The 20,373-nt window shown below is 48.4% G+C and overlaps 1 protein-coding gene across 5 annotated transcripts in view; it reads left to right on the plus strand.

Annotated features, from left to right (window-relative positions):
- Positions 1-20,373, plus strand: part of ZFHX3 (zinc finger homeobox 3) — a 183,649-nt gene that overhangs the window by 57,408 nt on the left and 105,868 nt on the right. For all 5 annotated transcript variants that reach the window (XM_049805272.1, XM_049805271.1, XM_049805270.1 and 2 more), the window contains 2 exons: positions 9,990-12,733; positions 16,371-16,867. In XM_049805272.1, coding sequence (XP_049661229.1) covers positions 10,036-12,733; positions 16,371-16,867 — 3,195 coding nt within the window. In that variant the 5' untranslated portion in view covers positions 9,990-10,035. The remainder of the gene's footprint in view (positions 1-9,989; positions 12,734-16,370; positions 16,868-20,373) is intronic.

The raw sequence follows: 20,373 nt of genomic DNA on the forward strand, positions 1-20,373 counted from the left end.
CATGACTTATGAATCTAACTCTTACCCTCTGCTTGGCCCTTGACACTAGTCTGGAACGCACATGTTGTTTGGGTAAATCAGTAGAAGGAAAGAGCATTGGCAGGACTTCTTCCCTAGGCATGTGAGTCTCCATGTGGAGAGCGTTGCTCAGAGAGCGCAGTCTAGCAGCAGAGCATTAGCTTTTCAGGCTGGGCCATCTAAGGTTGGCTGTGTCTGCTCCTGAAGTTGTGTTGGAGGGCTGGTTGAAGCTCAGCAGTGGTGGTGTGTAAGAGTCGGCTCTCGGTGTAGCAGTGCAAATGGCTCAAGTGTTCCTGACTGGGTGGGGACTGCCCAGCATGTCGAGTAACTGAAGATGGGAGGTGGATGAACTGTCAGGAGAGCTGCAAAAGCCAGCAGGAATCCCTCACTTTCAGGAGCCGATGCTGTGATTTGCATCCTGTAGTCTTGCTATAAATACTGCACTTCTTGGATTCAGGAACAGCACTCTGGCGATGTAAATACCATCTTGGATTTGTTTATATGTGTCTGTATGGTGTTTGAAACTTGCAACAATTCAGGGCTTCTCTCTTGGGTTAGGGAAGCATCTCTGTGGGTTAGATGAGTGTAGGTGTTGCCTAGTGCAAGGTCTTACAGATGTAACTGCCCTTTGTAGTAGGGACCGGGTGGCCCAAATGGAGCTGTGGCAGCTCTTACCAGTACAAGCTACTGGACAGGCTGCTAGGGTAAAAAACAAAGGAGGCGGGCAAGCTTCAGACTGTGGCAAAAGAGGGGAACAGTGAGGGCCTCTTCCCCAGGTATGGGGAACTTGGGGGACCGCAGAGTCTGTGCGACAGAGTGAGGCAGTTTGTCCTCGACAGCTCTTTGGTTAGTTTTGGAGTTAGGTCAACAACGGTGCACTGAAAATGTGAACCAGATGCAAATATACTTATTTATGCAGCAATGTAGGCTGGAAACAGCGTTTGACAAGAACTGTTGGGTTTTTAGAGCGAAGCGAGGAATTGCGCAACTGCAGAATCATGGAATGTGTGATGTTTTGAAACAAACCAATGTGGAAACAAAATCTGAAACTTCGGTGGTGTCCTACACAAGAGGAAAGGTTCGTGCAGGACCTGAAAACAAGCTCCGTGTCATGGGAGCGTGTAAATGCCATGTCACTTCTGAACTAAGCAAGTGCTTTACTTTGTTTTGTTGCGAGAAATGCAACTTAAGCTAGTTTACCTCTGCTACAAAATACTTTCAGTGCAAAGAGTCTCTCTGGAGGAATAAACGTTCTTTTCCCCAGCTGCTCACTTAAAACCCTCTGGCACTCCTCTGGATTACTCTGCTCTCAATGGCAGTGGGTTGATGAGTATATAAATATTTTCATGTGTAGTACAGTAGCTGGCTCAAAGGGATCAGCAAACTTGGAATAATAGTTCATAATAAAATGTTTTCTGAAAAGCTGCCTGAATCTTGTATTACTCTCATTGGCTCAATTTTAGCTGGTGTGAAGGACAGAGGAAAAAATGTGGATAAAGTAGAAGGTTCACCTTTTCAAGGAGACCCTTTCTCTTAGTTTCATGCCAAGTGCTTGAGCCCTACAGCTTTCAGTCCTGTTTTGTTCAGCGTTTCCTTTGCTTCCTGCTGCTTGAAAAGCTGTTTATGCTAATGATCCTATGAAGATCTGAGGAACTGGCTGTGCCTGTGCATGTGAGCCTGTGTGTAAGAGAGCGCTTGCATTTTCTGTCCTGTTAATGAGCGTGCGCAGTGCAGCAGTTGTTTGTGTTGTCAGCATGCCAATTCTGGAGCGCTGTCGGCTGCCAAAGGCAAGCCCTCCATGTGGTTGTCTTCCTGCTGGGAGAAGACCATCCTGTCCTTTTGAGGTGCCTGATGGATCTTTCCCTTCTGTAGACCACTGTGTGCTGCCTTGTCCTCTTCTGGGACCTCGTGCCCTTCAAGACCCGTTGGCTAGAATCCCTCAGAAGGGAAAACACGCGGTGTTCACAAGGGTTTCTACAGAGGCATGTGAATTCACCAAAAGAGTTGTTAAGCATTAGAACAGGCTGCGCAGGGCAGTGGTTGAGTCTCCATCCCTGGAGGTGTTTAAAAGACGTGGTACTTAGGGACACGGTTTAGTGGTGGACTTGGCAGTGTTAGGTTAACAGTTGGACTTGATGTTCTTACAGATCTTTTCCAACCTAAACGATTCTGTGAATTCTTGGCTTTGCCAGGATAGCAAACCAGTTCGCGAGGACTTGCAGCCCTGGGACTCTTATCAACAGGTGTTGGAACCCATGGGTCGGTGTTGGTTGGATCCTTCTTCCACTAGCAGGCAGGTCTGGCTTGCTAATTCCACTCCTGGTGCAATAGCATTGGATGTGGCGGTGTGTCCAGCTGGAAACAGTCTGGCACTGAGCAGTGTCTGCAGAGAAACTCTAGGAGAAGTCAAAACTGAGCTTAGGCTTTTGGTTGGTAAAGCCTAACCACAGAAGAGGAAGGAGGCTAGATGTAGGATTTGTTCAAGATTTGGCAAGACTGATATCTTGTTACGAATACTCAGCACACCACCTTTGTTGATGAGGCAACTCCACTGTGATCAGGTGTGTGCCAAAACACAACTTGGTCTCGCTTGGAAAGGTGCAAGATATGACTTGCTATATGAAAGAGGAAAATTAGTTTATAATTTCTTCTTTAGAATGTTGAACTTGGCAAATAAGTATCACTATTTTCAGGGGGAGGGGGGTGTGCTAGGAATTGCATAAGAGGAATCCCAAGGCACTGACATCGTAAATTGTTGATGGAAACACCCAGCTAGAAACCATTCTTCAAGCCATGCATCTGCATTCACTATTATGCTTAGCTTTTGGCTCATAGGTATCATTTTATCCTACTATTTCAAGTCCTGTTGCAGAATACCTCAACACTTCCCTTAGGCTGGCAGGTATTCTTACTGCTTTTTGGCACCTTAATGAATGGGAGAAGGCTGGAATCTCTCTCTTCCGTTTAAGTTAGAAGATAAAAGCATTTTATGAAGCTGGGAATTGAAAATATCTCTGTATTGCTATCAAGCTTGAATATCCAGCCCTTGTTGCTTAGGAAATTTAAAAAGATCTTTCTATTCTAGGAAGTGACTTTCCACATATTTGTGTGATAGCAGCCGCTGTATAAATCTCAGTCACATGCTCATGCAACCTTATTTTACCCTCTCATATGGCCATCCTCCTTACTAAGTGAGGCAGCGTGTGATCATGTAATTAAAGACAGTATCATAATGCATATGCATAAAGGAGCAAAATTAAAGTTGCTTTGGCAACATACATTCCATTCTTCCTTAATTTTTGAATTTTCACTCCTAGGTAATGATTTTTATCATGTCTTTCCATATGCAATTTCCTAAGTGTTACAAGAGTGCTTTGTAGTATGCCAGGTGTGGGAGAGTGACACAGAAAGCTTTGATGCTTCGGGTTCATTGTGTCACCGCTTCGGACAGACGTGGTAATTGCCTTGCTTCCCCCTTCCTGGACTTCCCGCTCTTGGGAGCTTTGAACACACCTGGTCTTAGGGATCATGAAGTTCACTTGGCTGCTCGGTTGCCTTTGGTACATCCATCCCTAGTTTTTTAGACCGGAACAAGTGTCATCGAGTGCCGTTCCTGAGACAGGAGTTTCTTGGTGACCTGAACATTAGCACTCGCCAGGTTGTGTCCTTCCGAGGATGTTGTAAAAGGCCAAGCTGAGCATGTAAGGAGGGGTGTGCACAGAGTGTCTAAGCCCGCCTTTAGTCCTTATGCTGCCTTTGTCCTCTTGCCCCTCTCCGCTTCCCCTCTGAATCACCAGCACCTGTGCTGGAGCTAATCTAGGGTAGTCTCTCAGCCTGTATTTACGGTATTGATTTTATAGAGTGTCTGTTGGCACAACAGGTAGGTGTGTATTTACAAAGTTTAGAGGCTGTTGTGCAGTTTTCTCCAACAGGAACCACTCAAGTTCTGTTGCTGACTGTGAGCGTTTGCGTGAGCCACCTCTTTTGTGGAGCCATGGCAAAACGCTTAAGCGCTGGCTGGAGTTGGAGCCTCTGCTGCTTGCCAGGATGCTCTGAAGGAGCAGACCCTGCTCATTACAGGGTTGAGCACTTCTCTCCACTGTGCGGCTGTGGGAATAGGGAGGGGAGGGGTGCCTCGCTGGGTATCTTCCAGGGTAATGGCCGTAGATGTAATGCATCTGCTTGTATCTTTTCCCTGTCCTCAGCACCCTTTTTTTTCATGGTGCCATGTGGGTCATTAGCTGAGGGAACAGTTTCTCACTGTCTCTTTCTCCTTTTGTTTTTCTCCTTCCTCATTGCTTCCAGTCTTGGTTTACTGCCAAACAGCCTCTTGTGAAAGGGCCGCCTAATTAACCCTGTGCTAATTAACAATTTAAAATTACACAGCACGGCTGTTCATATTTAATTCTCGGGAAGCCTGGGCAACAGCAGGAACCCCCTCCTCCCTCCCGCTCCTGTCCCCGCCGCCCGCGCTGCTGCCGTGCATCCCTGGGGGGAGGAAGCAGCCTGGTGTTGCGGGCCGGGGGCTGCCCTAGGAGCCCCCAGCTTGCCAGGGGGGTGAAGGGTGTCGCTTTGGCATCAGCCACTCCTTGGCGGTGGAAGCGTTGCTGTAAGGTGGCACGTCTGTCCCTGTGAGGATGGGGCCGGGGGCCGTAAGGAGGTGACGGGGGGAGACATGGGAGTTGACTCCACTTGTGTTCTGGACAGAGCGTGGCTGCAAACCACCAGCCGTGGTTAGCAGGAACTCGGTGAAAGTGTGGGGCACGCAGCGCGTTGCTTTCGTTTGCACCGTGCCGTCATCCAGATGGAGCTTGGCTCTGGATCGCCGTGGCTGCCGCTCCTGCCCCGACGGAGCGCTCCCTGCCCCGCGGTGTCTGCGCTCCTCCAGCCGGGTCCCAAACCCACTTGGAGGGGCTGTGAGATGCAGCGATGCTGCGGGGAAGGACAGGGGGCTTGAGTGGGCTGCATGCCAGAGGCACAGCGAGCACAGCGGTGGGAGCAGCAGGAGCCTCGGGGATCTCCGTGAGTGGTGTGGAGCAGCGGTGGACCCGAGGCTGGAGAGGGGATGGGGAGAGCCCTTCCCTGCCGCTGGGCCGGTGGGAGCGCGGGGAGTCTCCAGCGCTCAGGCTGTTCTCTCTGTAACTGGAGTTCATTGATTTTACGGGAAACCATGTTTACAGACAGAGTGCTGATCGACCTGACGAGTTGACTTCTGCCTCCTTAAGTAAGAACTACCTTTTCTTATTGACTGGCTGATAAACAGAGCAGAGAGGGCGGGGGGCAGGGAGAGGACTGGAGGTGTGGAGCGCACGGCGGTTGGGTCTGTCCTCGCAAGCTCTCCTTGTCCCACGCGGGTTGCTTAGGGGTGGTCTGGGATGGAGGAAGATGCAGGGCCCGTAATAGTGGACTAGTAACTGCATGGTACTCCTGCTTAGAGTCTGGTTTGCTTTAAAAAGGAAATTGCTCTTTTCAGTTTCAAGGGACGATATCTGCAGTTCCTGTGCGAATAGAAACAAATATTTCTGTGCCTCTTCCTCCCTCAGCATCATTCTTCAGGAATAGTTCTGGTGATGAATGGAATGGGCAAGAAAACCTTGGGTTTGTGTAGGAGCTCGGCCTGTGTCCAGGGGCCCTGGCTGGCCATGTTTCAGCTGTGGGTTTTTCCACCTGCCCTGGAAGGGCTCCTCCGTGTTGAGGAAAAGGAGAGGAGAGAAGATTCCTTCAGAGTAGCACCTCCTGAGCTGGTTAATTTGGAGTTGAGTGGGGGGAGAGATGTTAAAGCAACGCAAGGCAGAAAAGCCCACCAATTAATTGGTAAGCGCTTGCAGGTTTGCCTGGCCTGGCCTGGCTGGGAGAAGATTGGCTTTCTCGTCAATAAACAAGTCCCCAGTGCAGCATCAAAGCCGCAGTCCTTTATCAATCGCGGCCTCCTCTTCCCGCATGTTCCTGTAACTTACCAAGCATTTATTACATTGATTTTACAATCAGGCTGTTAACCTTCCCGCCCCATCCGCCCTGCTAACCCTTTTGGCCCAACTGTCAGTCAAGCATCTTCCTGCCAATCAAGAGTTCTTGATAATGGAGGCGCTCAGGTTCATATTGTATCTCATCTAGGCATGTTTCCTGGGTAGCTGTGCTGGCAAGGTGAATGCTTTTTGTTTAAAACCATTTCTGGGGTGCTGTTGTTCCACATTGCATTTTGAAGTCTGCATAGATATTATCAAAACTTTTCTTGGCAGAAGTACAAAGCTTACGGAGTTTCTTACTTTACTGATTTTTTTTTTTCACCCAATATGAATTTGGTTTGGTTTAATTTGGATTGCGGTTGTCAATCTGAAAGGTAGCAGTGAGAGGGAGATAGTAAGTCATGTTGTGGGAAGCTGAATATGCAGCCTCAACACAGAAGGATCTGGGAGCAATTTAAAGAAAACATACAGCCAGGGACAAATGTTCAGTGGGAGACAGCTGGTGCAAGTAAGAGCTGTTACAATGCAGTGTTGAAGTGTCATTTTAGCTAAGGTAAGCAAAACTGATTAGGAAGACTGAGCATTTTGGCAACAGGATTATGGTAGTCTTCTTTCTTGTTCCACTCAGTGCACCAGGTTATTTTTATTGCAGATCAAATCACTATTTATTCCCAGTGCAACCACAAAGACCACTGTGTATGGCACAGAATCCAAGGAAGGTGGGGACTGGAAATGCTGTAAGGTAATACTGCTTGTGAACGCTCTGGAGCCATGTCCTTCTGTAGGCATCCTTGCCATACTTGTTTTGAAAAATGTTACTTTCTACCTTCACACGTAATTGTAAATACTTTTTCTCAAGCTTCACCAGAAGTAAAATAGGACAAAAATCTGCCCAGATACCTTCATACGGGCATGCCCAGGATCCCAGTCTGGTGGTCAGCAGTGTGAATTTGACTTGCTTTCATCCTGTTCTACTTCTGCTTTCCGCGGCCCAGGAGTAGTGTTTGGGTGTAGAGGAGCCTTACTGCTGATGCAGGGGTGAGATCAGACAGAAGACACATCCCCCTGCTCCCTTTAACTGCTGGAGTGCTTTCTGGTGCTAGTGAGGAGAGCTTTTTCTTTCCTTTGCAGTGGGAGGCTCTCCAGGGCAGGGGAAAGGGCACCAGAAGCAGTGAAATAACTACTAGGCAAAAGCATTTAGGGGATTGTATTCCCAAAGAGTGTGCAGAAGTAACCCCCAAAAGGAACTGCAATATTTGGAGAATAGGGGAGAGAGATCTTCTTTTCACATAGGGGGATCGTATGTATTCTAACATACTGTTACTAATGTTGATCTATAATATCACAGAAGTTATACATTTCCATTGTTGTGGATGAAGAGGAGCTTGGAAAAAGTGAAGGTGTATAAATGTACATGCATCTGACATGCATGTTAAGTACATGCATCTGTCATTACATATACATAATTATGTAGGAAACAGTATAAAGGGAAGATATGAACACATGAAGGCAAATCAGAAAAAGTATGGATGGCTTCATGCAGTGAAGGATAATAAACTGGTAGATAATGAAACCAGGAAAAAAAGAGATAATGTTGAAAGTTGCTCCATTTTTGTTTGCTTGAACTAATTTAGGTAATTCATTCAGTGCTGCTGTGGCATGTCACCTGCTTTGTAACTGATCAGGTCTTCTCTGGCAAATTTTCAGTTCTCTTCATACTTTTCTTCTCTTTCCCCAGTTGCTGAAATGCCGGTTGCTTGTCTGCACCAGATGAGTCCCCATGCGCTGGCACAGTTGCGTGCAGCGTGTGCCGGGCAGGTGGATGTGTGGGGGAAAGGGCTGTTGTCTGTTATGGGCACGCTGCTCTGCAGGAGCTTGCAAGGGTTTTCCAGGCCTTCACGGACTCAAATCGAGCTTGAGAGCACTGGAAACGCTTTCAAACTATGAATATAATATTTAATGTTTAGATAGCAGCGTAGGTTCCCAAAACACTGATAGTCTCTGTTGAAAGAGACCAAGGGTGGCAGCAGGCTGCTAATGTGACTGGAGCCTTTGAAGGGAGAGACCTTAAACCCCCGAGGTGTCAGCTGGTATGTACACCAGTCTGCTGCGTGCAAACGGGTGGAGGGGGTCCTGGTGGATAGTCTGCTCTAACCAGAGCTCCAGCACTGTGCGCTGCTTGGAGTATCTCATGAGCTGAAGCAGCAACTGCTTGGAGGATGCTCAGGTGAGAGCAACTTTGAGGAAGCTGTAGTAAATGAGAGAGGTTTAAAGAAAGAACTAAAAGAATTTGTATAACTTTAAATATGTTATTTAGAGTAGATCCCACTGAGTCAGTTTAAGAGTAACGGCATATTGTTAAATTAAAACCCGCCATGCTCCCCTAAACCTTACACTAAGTATCAGTAAAAACTCTCCCCAAGCATGTATTCAGTTTTGGCATAGTCTGACAAGCAAAGTGCTGCTTATGTTCAGTTGGTAGAAGGTAAAATACTGTGGAAAAATTCCTGTGTGGCATTGATGACCACGGATCTGGAGCATGAGTCTTTTGTTGTTTCTTGGTTCACAGATTGTAAAAATGTGGTGAACTTGGCCTCTGCTTGCGCAGTTTTTCCTCAGTTGTTTTCTGTGGATGCTTTGTATCTGTATACCCGAGGAAATCCCTGGACCACAGGTAAAAATCACTTTTATAGATGGGAAATCTGTGGACCACAGGTAAAAATCACTTTTACAGTTGAGGTAACAGTGCTTTAATTTCTGCTGGTGTTTCCTCCCATGTGGCTTGCACAGGAGCTCTCTATGGGAAGCAGACTACAGAAGTGCTTCTTTGCAGACAGGATTCTTGGTAAGATTGCCGCTGAACTGGCAATCTCCTGCTGCTTTGTGGTCTGCATTACAATGCTCCAGGTCCTAACAGTAGCACTATCTAATCTCATAGGTCTATAACCTCTAGAAAGGCGTGTCCTGCCGAAATGGCTCCCTTAGGATTGCAGTGCGAGAGACTGGCAGGATGCAGCAAATGGGGTAGAGGTGGCAGGGAGCTGTGGATGTGGGCCGTGCTCAGCAGCCTGTGCTTGCGGGCTGCCTGGCAGTCAGTGGGAGTTCTCCGGGTCTTGTTGTATTTGGTGGAATAGAAATAGCGGGAAGGGCATCCTTCCTTCTCCTCTAGGACCGGCATCATCAGCCATTTGCCTCTGGGGGTGAGAGGAAGCTGTCTGTGTGCAGAGGCTGTGCCCTGCAGGATCCCTGGGAGCTTCCTGGAGCGTGGTGGGCTGACCACTTTCCGATCCCCAGGATGGACCCTTGTCAGATCTGGAATTTCCTGTTTGGTTTCTCTCCTGACGTCTCCCTGTTTAAACTCTGTCCAGAACACAGCAATTAAATCTCCTGTGCATACCAAACGCTGTTACTCTGAAATCTCTGTGAGTTGCTCTGGGTCTCATGATCTACCATGGAGGTGCATGTGTGGTAGCTCCGGTTTTGTGCTTCCTGAACTGTTAACAGGAGGGAATCACCCCAAAATAACAGCATCTGGCTGAGGAAGCCGCAGAGTACAATTTTTACAAAGTTTTAAAGCTCGAGTGCTGTTTTGTTGTAGCGTCTTAATTCTGTTTCTGTCAAAAGCTTTTCTGTTACATTTTTGTTCAGTTTTTTGTTTGTTTTTCTGAAGATCTAAGGTTTTGGGGGTGGCAGTGCGGGTCCTACGGTCTTCCTGCCCCGCTTCGGGAAAGGTGGTGGGGGAAGTTCTCACCACCTTCCAGGTCCCTTCGATTTGCCTCTTGTGGTCCTCCTTCCATTGTGTTTCCATTGCTCGTTTCCAGCGGTGCATTACCTGAGACCCGGCCGCCTGTTCCTGGAGCCCATCTCAGGGCACCAGCTCTCGCAGCCTCCCGTTCTGTCCCGAAGAGCAGGGTCGGTGGCCTTGGTGGTGTTGGGGGGAGTCTTCACGGGAACTGCCTCTGCTCCCCAACTCACCTGCCTTTCTCCTTCTCTCCCCACCCGCAGGTCCGAGCCGTACCGGGTGCAATGAGCGCTCCGTGCCGGCCCTGCCATGGAAGGCTGTGACTCGCCCGTCATCCCTGGGAAGGACAATGGGTGCGGCATCCCTCAGCACCAGCAATGGACTGATCTCAACAGTGCCCACCTCCCCGACACAGCTGGCAGCATGGAGCAGCCCGCGGCGGAGAGCCGCGGCCCCCTGGACAGCCTGAGGGTCCCTTTCCCCGAGCGCGTCCCCGAGAGCAGTGCCGCGGCCGGCCCCGGCGCCGAGCCCGCCGGCAAGGAGGTGAGCTGCAGCCAGTGCGCTGTCTCCTTCGCCGGCCTGCAGAGCTACATGGAGCACCGCTGCACCGGCGCCCGCCCGCCCCCGCCGCTGAGGGGGGAGAGTGGGAGCGAGAGCAGCGAGGACGGGGAGGAGGAGAGTGACGTGGAGAACCTGGCCGGCGAGATCGTCTACCAGCCGGACGGCTCAGCCTACATCGTGGAGAGCCTCAGCCAGCTGGTGCAGAGCGGAGGCGCCTGCGGCAGCGGGGCTCTCTCCTCGCTGCTCCCGAACTCTCTGCCCAAGCAGGGAGAGCCCTCCGCCGCCGCTCCCGTCTACCCACAGATCATCAACACCTTCCACATAGCCTCATCCTTCGGGAAGTGGTTTGAGGGCTCAGACCAGGCCTTCCCGAATACCTCAGCCCTGGCGGGCATCAGCCCCGTCCTGCACAGCTTCCGCGTCTTCGATGTGCGACACAAAAGCAACAAGGATTACCTGAACAGCGACGGTTCTGCCAAAAGCTCCTGCGTATCCAAAGATGTTCCCAACAATGTGGACCTGTCCAAATTCGATGGCTTTGTGCTCTATGGGAAGAGGAAGCCCATCCTGATGTGTTTCTTGTGCAAGCTCTCCTTTGGGTATGTCCGCTCATTCGTGACCCACGCGGTGCACGACCACCGAATGACTCTGAGTGAGGAGGAGCGGAAAATTCTTAGCAATAAGAACATCTCCGCTATCATCCAAGGGATAGGCAAAGACAAGGAACCCCTTGTCAGCTTTCTGGAACCAAAAAACAAAACCTTTCAGCACCCTCTCGTTTCCGCAGCTAACCTCATAGGCCCTGGACACAGTTTTTATGGTAAATTCAGTGGCATTTGCATGGAAGGTGAGCAGGCCCTCCAGGCCGGGGCGGCCGGTGGAGCGGAGCCACCGCCGGCAGGCGTCCTGGCCCCTGGCACGCTCCTCAACCTGGGCGGGCTGACCAGCTCGGCTCTGAAGACTCCCATTACCTCAGTCCCCCTGGGCCCGCTGGCTTCCAGTCCCACCAAATCCTCAGAAGGGAAGGACCCTGGGGTGGCAGAGGGGGAGAAGCAAGAGGGGGGTGACCAGGACAGCCTCTCGGAAAAGGCAGAGCCGGTCGAGGAGGTGGAGGAGGAGGAGGAGGAGGATGTGGAGGAGGAGGAGGAGGAAGAGGAGGAGGAGGAAGAGGAAGAGGACGAGGACGATGAGGGTTGCAAAGGACTGTTTCCGAGCGAGTTGGAGGATGAACTGGAGGACCGGCCCCAGGAGGACGCTGGGGCTGTGGCAGGCGGCGGCAGCAGCAAAAAGGACCTTGCTCTCTCAAACCAAAGCATTTCTAACTCTCCCTTAATGCCTAACGTGCTCCAGACTCTGTCGCGGGGCACAGCTTCTACTAGTTCTAATTCTGCTTCTTCCTTTGTCTTTGATGGTGCAAACAGGAGGAATCACTTAAGCTTTAACAATGAGGGCGGTGGAGCCAGTGTGGCAGAGGGCAGCAGGAGGCTGGACTTTATCGATGAAAGTGCCAATAAAGACAATGCCACAGCACCAGAACCAAATGAGAGCGCGGAGGGTGAGGACGGGAGCTACATCTCCCATCACCAGCATGCTGGCCCCCTCTGTGAACTTGGGGGTGGGGAGTGCCCCTCGGGGAGCGGCGTGGAGTGCCCAAAGTGCGACACGGTCCTGGGCTCCTCGCGGTCGCTGGGTGGCCACATGACTATGATGCATTCTCGCAACTCATGTAAGACACTCAAGTGTCCCAAGTGCAATTGGCACTACAAGTACCAGCAGACACTTGAGGCGCACATGAAGGAGAAACATCCCGAGCCGGGGGGCTCCTGCGTCTACTGCAAAAGTGGACAGCCACACCCGCGGCTGGCACGGGGTGAGAGCTACACCTGTGGTTACAAGCCCTTCCGCTGCGAGGTCTGTAACTACTCCACTACTACCAAAGGCAACCTCAGTATTCATATGCAGTCCGACAAGCATCTCAACAACATGCAAAACCTGCAGAACGGAGGGGGAGAGCAAGTCTTCAGCCACACTGCTGGGGCGGCGGCAGCGGCTGCGGCGGCTGCAGCGGCCGCTGCAGCCAACATTGGTAGCACCTGTGGGGCCCCCTCCCCCACCAAACCAAAAACCAAACCTACGTGGCGGTGCGAGGTGTGCGACTATGAGACCAACGTAGCTAGAAACCTTCGTATTCACATGACCAGTGAGAAGCACATGCACAATATGATGCTGCTTCAGCAAAATATGTCCCAAATCCAACACAACCGGCACCTGGGCCTCGGCAGCCTGCCGTCCCCTGCCGAGGCCGAGCTCTACCAGTACTACCTGGCACAGAACATGAACCTTCCCAACTTGAAGATGGACAGCACTTCCTCAGATGCACAGTTCATGATGGGTGGATTCCAGCTAGATCCCACCAATCCCATGGCAACGATGGCTCCATCTCTAGGTGAGGCTGAAGGGTTTTCCACCGTGTCCATGTATAAGGGAGGGATTGTGTTTGCATTACCACAAAACCCTCGTGCACAGACTGGGCGCTGCGTGCCAGGTCCCTTTTTTCTGTCCCTGCGGCCCCCTGAGTAGTGCAGCCGCAGTGCAGCGAGTTGCCTTTGTGTGGTGGTCAAGGATGGAGACTACACAGTGGAGACCTCTCTTCCGCATTCCCCCAGGCCAGTTTTTCTGATCTTGGGAAAATATGTTACTTTTCTGGTGCGTTTTCTAAGAGTTTTAGTAGGGAGCTAATAAACTGTAGATGTGGATGGATTACCACTGACATGCATTAAAGGTTCTTCCTCGTCGTGGAAAGCATCCTTACTACACTGTTTCCTAATGATTTTTCCTTGGTTTGGTAAGGGGTGTGAGTAGTTTGTGAGAGGGTCTGATCAGCTGCTGGCGCTCTCAGAGGCAGATGTTGAGCCGGTTTGTTACATGCTGTGTTGCCCTGAGAAGAAAAGGTAAGCAAGTTTTGAGAGTTGTGATGAATTCATTGGAAGGGGTGGTGTTCCTTTGCTGAAGAAACTGAGCTGAAACCGTTCCTCTGATGCCAGCAGGAGATAAAAGATCCGAAGCTTGACCAGATGAGAATTATTAAACTGGAGGGGAATGGCTAGAGAGAGAGAGAAGATTATTTCTCTCATCAGATGACAAAAGCACTTAAAAATGAACTACCAAATGGATTTTTCTTGACAACGAGCATTCATCGTGTTTGTGTTGGCACTGTGCTTGATGCTGTATGGGGCACACCCTATTCCCACACAATTTAGCCCAAGAATTAGACTTAGAGTGGGGATAGAGGGTCAGGTCCTGCTAGGTTCTTCCCCTGTGCTGCTTATGTTGCCCAGGGCCAGCAGCAGCCGCTTCCAGTGTGCACGTGATTCCTGGTGTGTTTAAATTTTGCAGCACTCTAGGATGAGAACTGGTGCAGAACAGACACCGCCCCCCCCCCCCCCCCCCCCCCCCATGCTTCAGGTGTGGCAGATGCCGACTGAAATTACTTCTGTCTTTATGCTGTTTTGCTGCTGCTGAGAATTTTTCACAGTGCCTTGAGAAAGTATGTGAAAAGGAATCTGCTACTTTATGTGCTTTCCTCTGAACTAATTTCTCCGTGCTGTGCTCTGCCCTCCCTAACCTTGTCCATCGATGCTGTTATTACTGATGCGCTCCATTACTGGTTCACTGGTCTCATGCATGCTCTCCTTTCCTTCAGCTATTCATAGTACAGTTTGTTATTAGTCCAGAAGGACATGAAAGTCATATGAGAGAACAACAACACAAGATACTAAAAAAAAATGAAAAAGAAAACAGAGGAACTCATGACTGTAAATTAATTATCTTCCCTTTTATTTTTTTTTTGTTCTTCCCCTGTGGTATCCCAGCTTGCGTCTTTGGGAGATCAAGGACACAGTCTTTTTTAGTGTATTTTCAATAGCTTCAAGTTGCCAACAGATGTAATAGACAGTCATTTGTAATATAGCTTGTAGAGTATGAAGTTAGGGTGTCATCTGTAGTGGGTTTCTTGGAAGGCGCCCTTTGGAGCTCAGAGACCCTCCTTACTGAAGCACAGGGCAGTTGGCAGGAGAGAATTTGGGAGTATTTTAAGTAAAGCCTCCTAAAGTGCATGACAAGGCCTTGAATGTATGTGAGCTTGCCTGGAGCGTGATTTGGGAATTGTACACTTGATGGTTGCAAATCTCAAGCTGAGGATTGCGGAGGGAGGCCATTCCCATGTCAATAAACACTTGACATGAGCTCAGCTCGTTAGGCTCATATACACACACTGTGAACTTTGCTGGAAGTGAAGCAGATTTTTCCCGTTTTTACACTTCAGTCCAAAACTAGATTTGAGTAGAATATTAATAATTCATAAGAGTCTGCTTTGGGGTTTTTATTGCACAATGTGTTCAGGAAAGACTGATTTAAAGAGAGGATTTCAGGATATATCCTAAAAGGGATGCTTAGAAGAGTCACTACAATTAGGAGATAGGGACCATAGAAGGCAAGAGGTATGTTCCCTGCTCTTCTGATATTTAGTGAGCAGGTATGCAGGAGTAGCTGTATGGAGGGTATAATTCTGTCATAGCAGGGAGGGATAGAGTGGATCAAGAAAAAAGATTGTTGACTGCTTTGATGGAAAGACAGGTTCCTGACAGTGCATGCAGATGGGACTTTCCCTCTCCAAGCTGTTCTTCTCTGTGTGAGCACAAGATCTGTTTGATGAAAATGAGGTGCTGTTCCTCTAACAAGCTCAGCATCCAGGTTGTCTTGTAAGCTGTAGTTCATCCTGCTTTAGGACTGTAATAAACATTGTGGTATTGCATTTCTGCAGGAAAGATAGTAGCATGTACACTGCCCAAAGCTGTGGTCTGCACCAACTGTGGTTGTAAGCTTTCAGAAAGGTTAGTACGGTTCTGCCTGAACTTTGAGTGTCCTCCTAGTGTTGGCTGCTTCTCAGCAAACAGGTTGAAACAAAGGAAACTAAAAGTTACGAAAATAAAATCTCTCTTTTTGATTGACTAACTGTTGACCTGAAGGTTCCTTTAATGAGATTGTTATGCTGAGCTATGATGTAAGATCAAGGTAAAATACCAAAAAGCTGCAGGAGGAGCCTAAATGTCTTTAAAATGGAAAAGGAGAGCAAGGTGGAGCAAAGGTCCTAAGAAGAGGCTGGTGGTTGGTCTCTGTGCTTTGGCATAAAAAGTTAATGTTAGAAAAGGAAAGTGTCTCTGTCCATACCTTCAGAGCGCTCTGATGTAAATAAGAGCTTGCTGCGTTCATTTACTGTAAGTGTATTGAGTTCAGCTCTTGGTTTGAAGCGTAGATCTGACACTTAAAGACAGTAAACATCCTGCTGGCTTTGCTGGACATGCTCTTGCACTCATTATTAATAGTGGTTTTCTTTTCCTTGGGCATACAAAGCATCTGTCAATGCTGTTTTTAGGAGACTGTCCGCCATTTTGAACTCTTGGGCAAGAGAAGAGATCTATTAGTGCAGGAGTGGCACTTTTCAGATTGTTTTTTGTACTTGCCACATTCTGCACTGTTGCCTGCTTCTGATGGCAGTGCGGTGACCTAACTGTAGTACCCCTATCACTTGGACTTGTGACTGTTGACCTTTTTTATTTGGTAGGAACTGTGCTCAGGTACTGTATGAGGTAACGCTTCTTGCTTCTCCAGGTAGGCAAGAGAAAACAGGATAAACTGCTGCGCTGTTTTTGAAATGGCCACAGAGACTTTCAGTGCAGTACTAAAGAATTCTTCATCCTCTGAAACTTTGTAGGGTTTTTCTTGCTACCTTTCATAGGCAGAGGGTTGGATATTTCTCCTTCAGCAGGTGGGTGGCAAGGGCTATTGTAGTCCTTTCCCAGCCTTCTGTGCCAGCTGCGATTGCTTTTTTTTTCTTCAGGTATGGTACTGACCAGCAGCGTAGAGGAATAAGTGAAGGGACAGCTGTGCTTGGCTTTTCGCTGTGCGTTTGGTGGGTGCAAGAGTTGCACTGAGAGCAGTGTATGTTCTGCTCTGTGCTTCTCTTCTGGCAAGTAAAGAATTCAGTTTTTCTGACCTCTTTCTCCCCTTTTTCCTTCGTGCAGTGGGTGGAGAGATCCCCCTGGACATGCGGTTAGGTGGTGGACAGCTGGTGTCTGAGGAGCTAATGAACTTGGGTGAGAGTTTCACACAAACAAATGACCCATCACTGAAGCTCTTCCAGTGTGCTGTGTGCAACAAGTTCACTACAGATAATTTGGACATGCTGGGCCTCCACATGAATGTGGAGCGTAGCCTCCCTGAAGATGAGTGGAAGGCAGTGATGGGGGACTCGTACCAGTGCAAGTTGTGCCGCTACAACACACAGCTCAAGGCAAACTTCCAACTCCACTGTAAGACGGACAAGCATGTGCAGAAATACCAGCTGGTAGCACATATCAAGGAGGGTGGCAAAGCCAATGAGTGGAGGCTGAAGTGTGTGGCCATTGGGAATCCAGTACATCTGAAATGCAATGCTTGTGACTACTACACCAACAGTCTAGAGAAGCTGCGTCTTCACACAGTGAACTCGAGGCATGAGGCCAGCCTGAAGCTCTATAAGGTAAGGGTTGGCTTTGCTTCATCTTCCTTCATTGCCCAAGTGGTGGAACAAAGGAGAATCTATTTTGAACCGCAGTGGATTGTGATCCTTTGGAGACGAGCTGCTCAGATCTCTCCAGCGGGACCCAGTCTCACTTGCGTGGTACAGCTCTTCAACCTGCGTTCTGGTAGCAACTGTGGTTGTTAAAGCCTTAGGCCAATGAGTGTTCATGTCAAGGTGCTTTAATGGGGGCTTGTATTTCTTATAGCACTGCATACAAATAATACTCCTGCACAAAAATTCAACAGTCGCTGTTGAAAACATTGTGTGAGGTGGTATTTGCCACGCTTTTGTTGGCTCTTTTCCATAAGGCAGTTTGTTAAGCCATACAAGATTCTTCATGAGCACTTGAAGGCTTTTGCTGTTGTCAGAGAAGCGTGTTCATCCTGGCGTTGAGAAGGCTGGGTGGATGGAGCGGGGAGGGATGGAGGAAGAGGGCTGCTGTCTCTGTGCTTTTATGCTCTGTGTACGTTAATGCTGGGATCTGTAAGCAAAGTGTTGCTTGAGGCTGCAAAAGGGAGAAAGCTGGATGAGAAGCCTGTATACGTGTGCAGGTACTTGGCCATGCATATGGACAGACTGTATTTGGAGGCATTGCAGGTTTTCATCCACAGCAGTATTTGGTGTATGACTGTTGTCTGGGTTTCTTTACTCTCTCCCCCCCCGCCCCATTTTGTGTCTTCTTTATAACCATCTTCTCTTTCCTGACTTGTTTCTCTCATTGACAACCCCCTCCCCTCACTGGCCTGAACCCTGTGGGCTGTAACCCAAGAGGAGCTCCGGATACAGTAAATAGTCCTTTCACTTGTGCAGCAGAATTGCTCCAGACGTTTCTATTGATTTTCGCTGGACTTAAAGCTTCACCTTTTTCTCTAATCATCCCATAATGGCTTTAGTATGAACAATCAGGTACGAATTGCCATAAATCTAAGCAGCCACATGCCTTCCATTCACACGTGCTATCCCACTCATTGTCTTTTCATTTCTCTCTGTTTTTTTATATTCTTTCTGTCCTCATCCTTTTCTTCCTGCTTTCCCCCAAATGTCGTTAGATTTTTTTAAATATATATAAGTATATATACACATAGACTGTATTTTGTGCTTCTTATCTCTTTGAATGCTTTTCTTTATGTAATGGGAATTTAAAACTTGACATTGAACTGTACAGTAGCCCACCCCTGTCATGGTGCAGACACACCAGATTTCAAAACTCCTGGATTTTCCCTAAGAATGAGCAGTTCCAGCAAATTCGGAGAGGAAAGAGACAACCAGGAGTGTCATAGAAGGTTTGCCCTGAGCTATGGTTGTGGGACCTGCCTGCAACTGATGGGGAACTGCTCAGAGGAGCAGTACGTTTCTGCTGAGCTCACTATTGAGGCCAGGACTGCTGTGACGATTGCTGTTGCCACCATCAGCTGGGATTCAGCATAGCACAGCAGAGTCTGACTCTAAAAATGGTCAGATCTACACATATGTCTCTGCTCTCAGATGTCCAGGAGACCTGAGAGAGTAAAATCTGCTTGCATACTAGGGGCAGGAGAGTCTTGGTGAGACTTTAAAAATCCAGCTGAGGGATTGAATCTCCTCTGTGGAATTCAATTTGGGGTACAAAAGAGTTGTCTGAAAGCTCTATTATGAGTTTTAACACATAATATTGTTTTCTTAAATACACATTGCAAAAGTTTAAAAATTCTTTATGCAGACCTTCATGTACATGGTTTCTACTGGGAAAGAAGCAATCGGGGCACTAGAATTCTCTCACTCGGGAGGGGAGGCGGGGGGGGAGAAGAAAGAAAAAAAAAACCACCAAAGTCAGACTCAGTGACAGCTGTAGATGCTTGTAATAAAGATTTCTGAAATGCTTTGCTTAGACAGGTGAAGAGGAATTGTTAGTTTTCAGGTTTGTAAGAGGCCTGGGCGATTCTCAGAGCTCTTATAGCCCTTCATTCCTTCTGATGTGAAGGCAGTGAAACACCAGACAGAGAATAACACGTTTCAGAGTAATGAAGTCTGTTGTATGGTCTGTATATTAGCTTTCTAGTATGCCTGTATAAAGCCTGTAGCAGGGGACAGCGGATGGCTGGATCCACAGCCGCTGGCTCCAGCGTAGCTGGAATCAGTGTTAGACTTCATGGAAAAACCTGTCTATGGATCAAGCAAGCTTCAGTGCAATTCTTCCAGTCTTCAGAGTGGTTGTAATGCCATGTCTCTTTTGATAGCTGAAAAGATGCAGCGGGAGTGGGGGTAGTTCACGGAATGGTTTCTCTTCTCTCAGGCCTTGGTGTGGTCTGCAGTAAATTGAGATTGATTGGATGTTATTTTTCCTCTTGCTAATGTAATCCATTAGCCTGGCACATGCATAATCAGTTTAGAGCACAGTTAACTGGATGTAATCGAGTTCTTCCCTGCCTGCTGGAGAAAATCCTATCCAGATGCTGCTGGGTGAGAGCGTATACTAGGCTTATCACACACAATCCTCCTTATTCTGCTTTTTTGCCATTTTTCTCTTAAATCACATGTTACTGGCTGCTTGCATTGCCCAAGAGCCACTTCTATTAGTGCTACTTGCTGCCAAAAAATGTAATCTGGAGACACTGTTTAGCCCGTAGCCTGGTGAACCTTTTAGTCTTCTGCAATGTTTCCAGTGCTGGAGGAGAAGGTCTGGTCTTCTGCTGCCATCTTCGTCCTGCACCTCGCAATAGCTTGCATCAGACCTCTTGCCCTGTCAGTGATGAGGGGGCAGGGATGCCACAGTGGCATTCTTGCTTAGGACAAGAAACTGGAAGGGTCTGGTAATCTTTCCTTTATTCTTATCTTTTCCCTGAATCCCTACTGTTCCTCTAAAATCCTGCAACTAAACTGGAAATCCTGTCATTTATCTTGCGCTTGTTTGGGGAATGTGGTACTTGTGCCTTTCACTATGACTGCTTATCTCCTTGGTGTGGTTGGTAGTTTTTATATTCTGACAAACTACCTGGACAGCATGACTATTGTTGTAAATGTGTGTGCTTAAATTTTTGAGGTGGCTGTACTGGCTTGATGCAGATGACGGGTTTGAAGACCCTTCATCTCTTAGCTAGGACCACCCGATGAATATAGTGAGACTGGGGTTGAGTTACATTGGTGGTTGTAAGCAGAGAGGCAGAGATTGTGCAAACTCTTGACAAGTGCAGGCTTACTGTAACAGAAGTTAAGCCTTGTCTCCTCGTGACTGCAGAGAACTAGACCAAACTTGAAGCAGAGCAGCATTCCTCACATCTGGAAGAGGTTGGGCACAAGTTCCTGGCATCTATTGCACAGGTGGAATTTCCAGAAGGAATTAATCTGCTCGAGCAAGAGCCAAGTTTGGACGTTTCCTACAACTTCCTGAAAATCTCTAGTGCAAAACCTGCAACTCGGAAGAAGTTCAAACAAAGAACTACTGAAGAAACACTTTGCTGGCCAGACTGCTAAATGAGTGCATTCAA

Source organism: Accipiter gentilis, chromosome 7 (genome assembly GCF_929443795.1).
Source record: "Accipiter gentilis chromosome 7, bAccGen1.1, whole genome shotgun sequence".
In the NCBI taxonomy this organism is placed as follows: Eukaryota; Metazoa; Chordata; class Aves; order Accipitriformes; family Accipitridae; genus Astur; species Astur gentilis.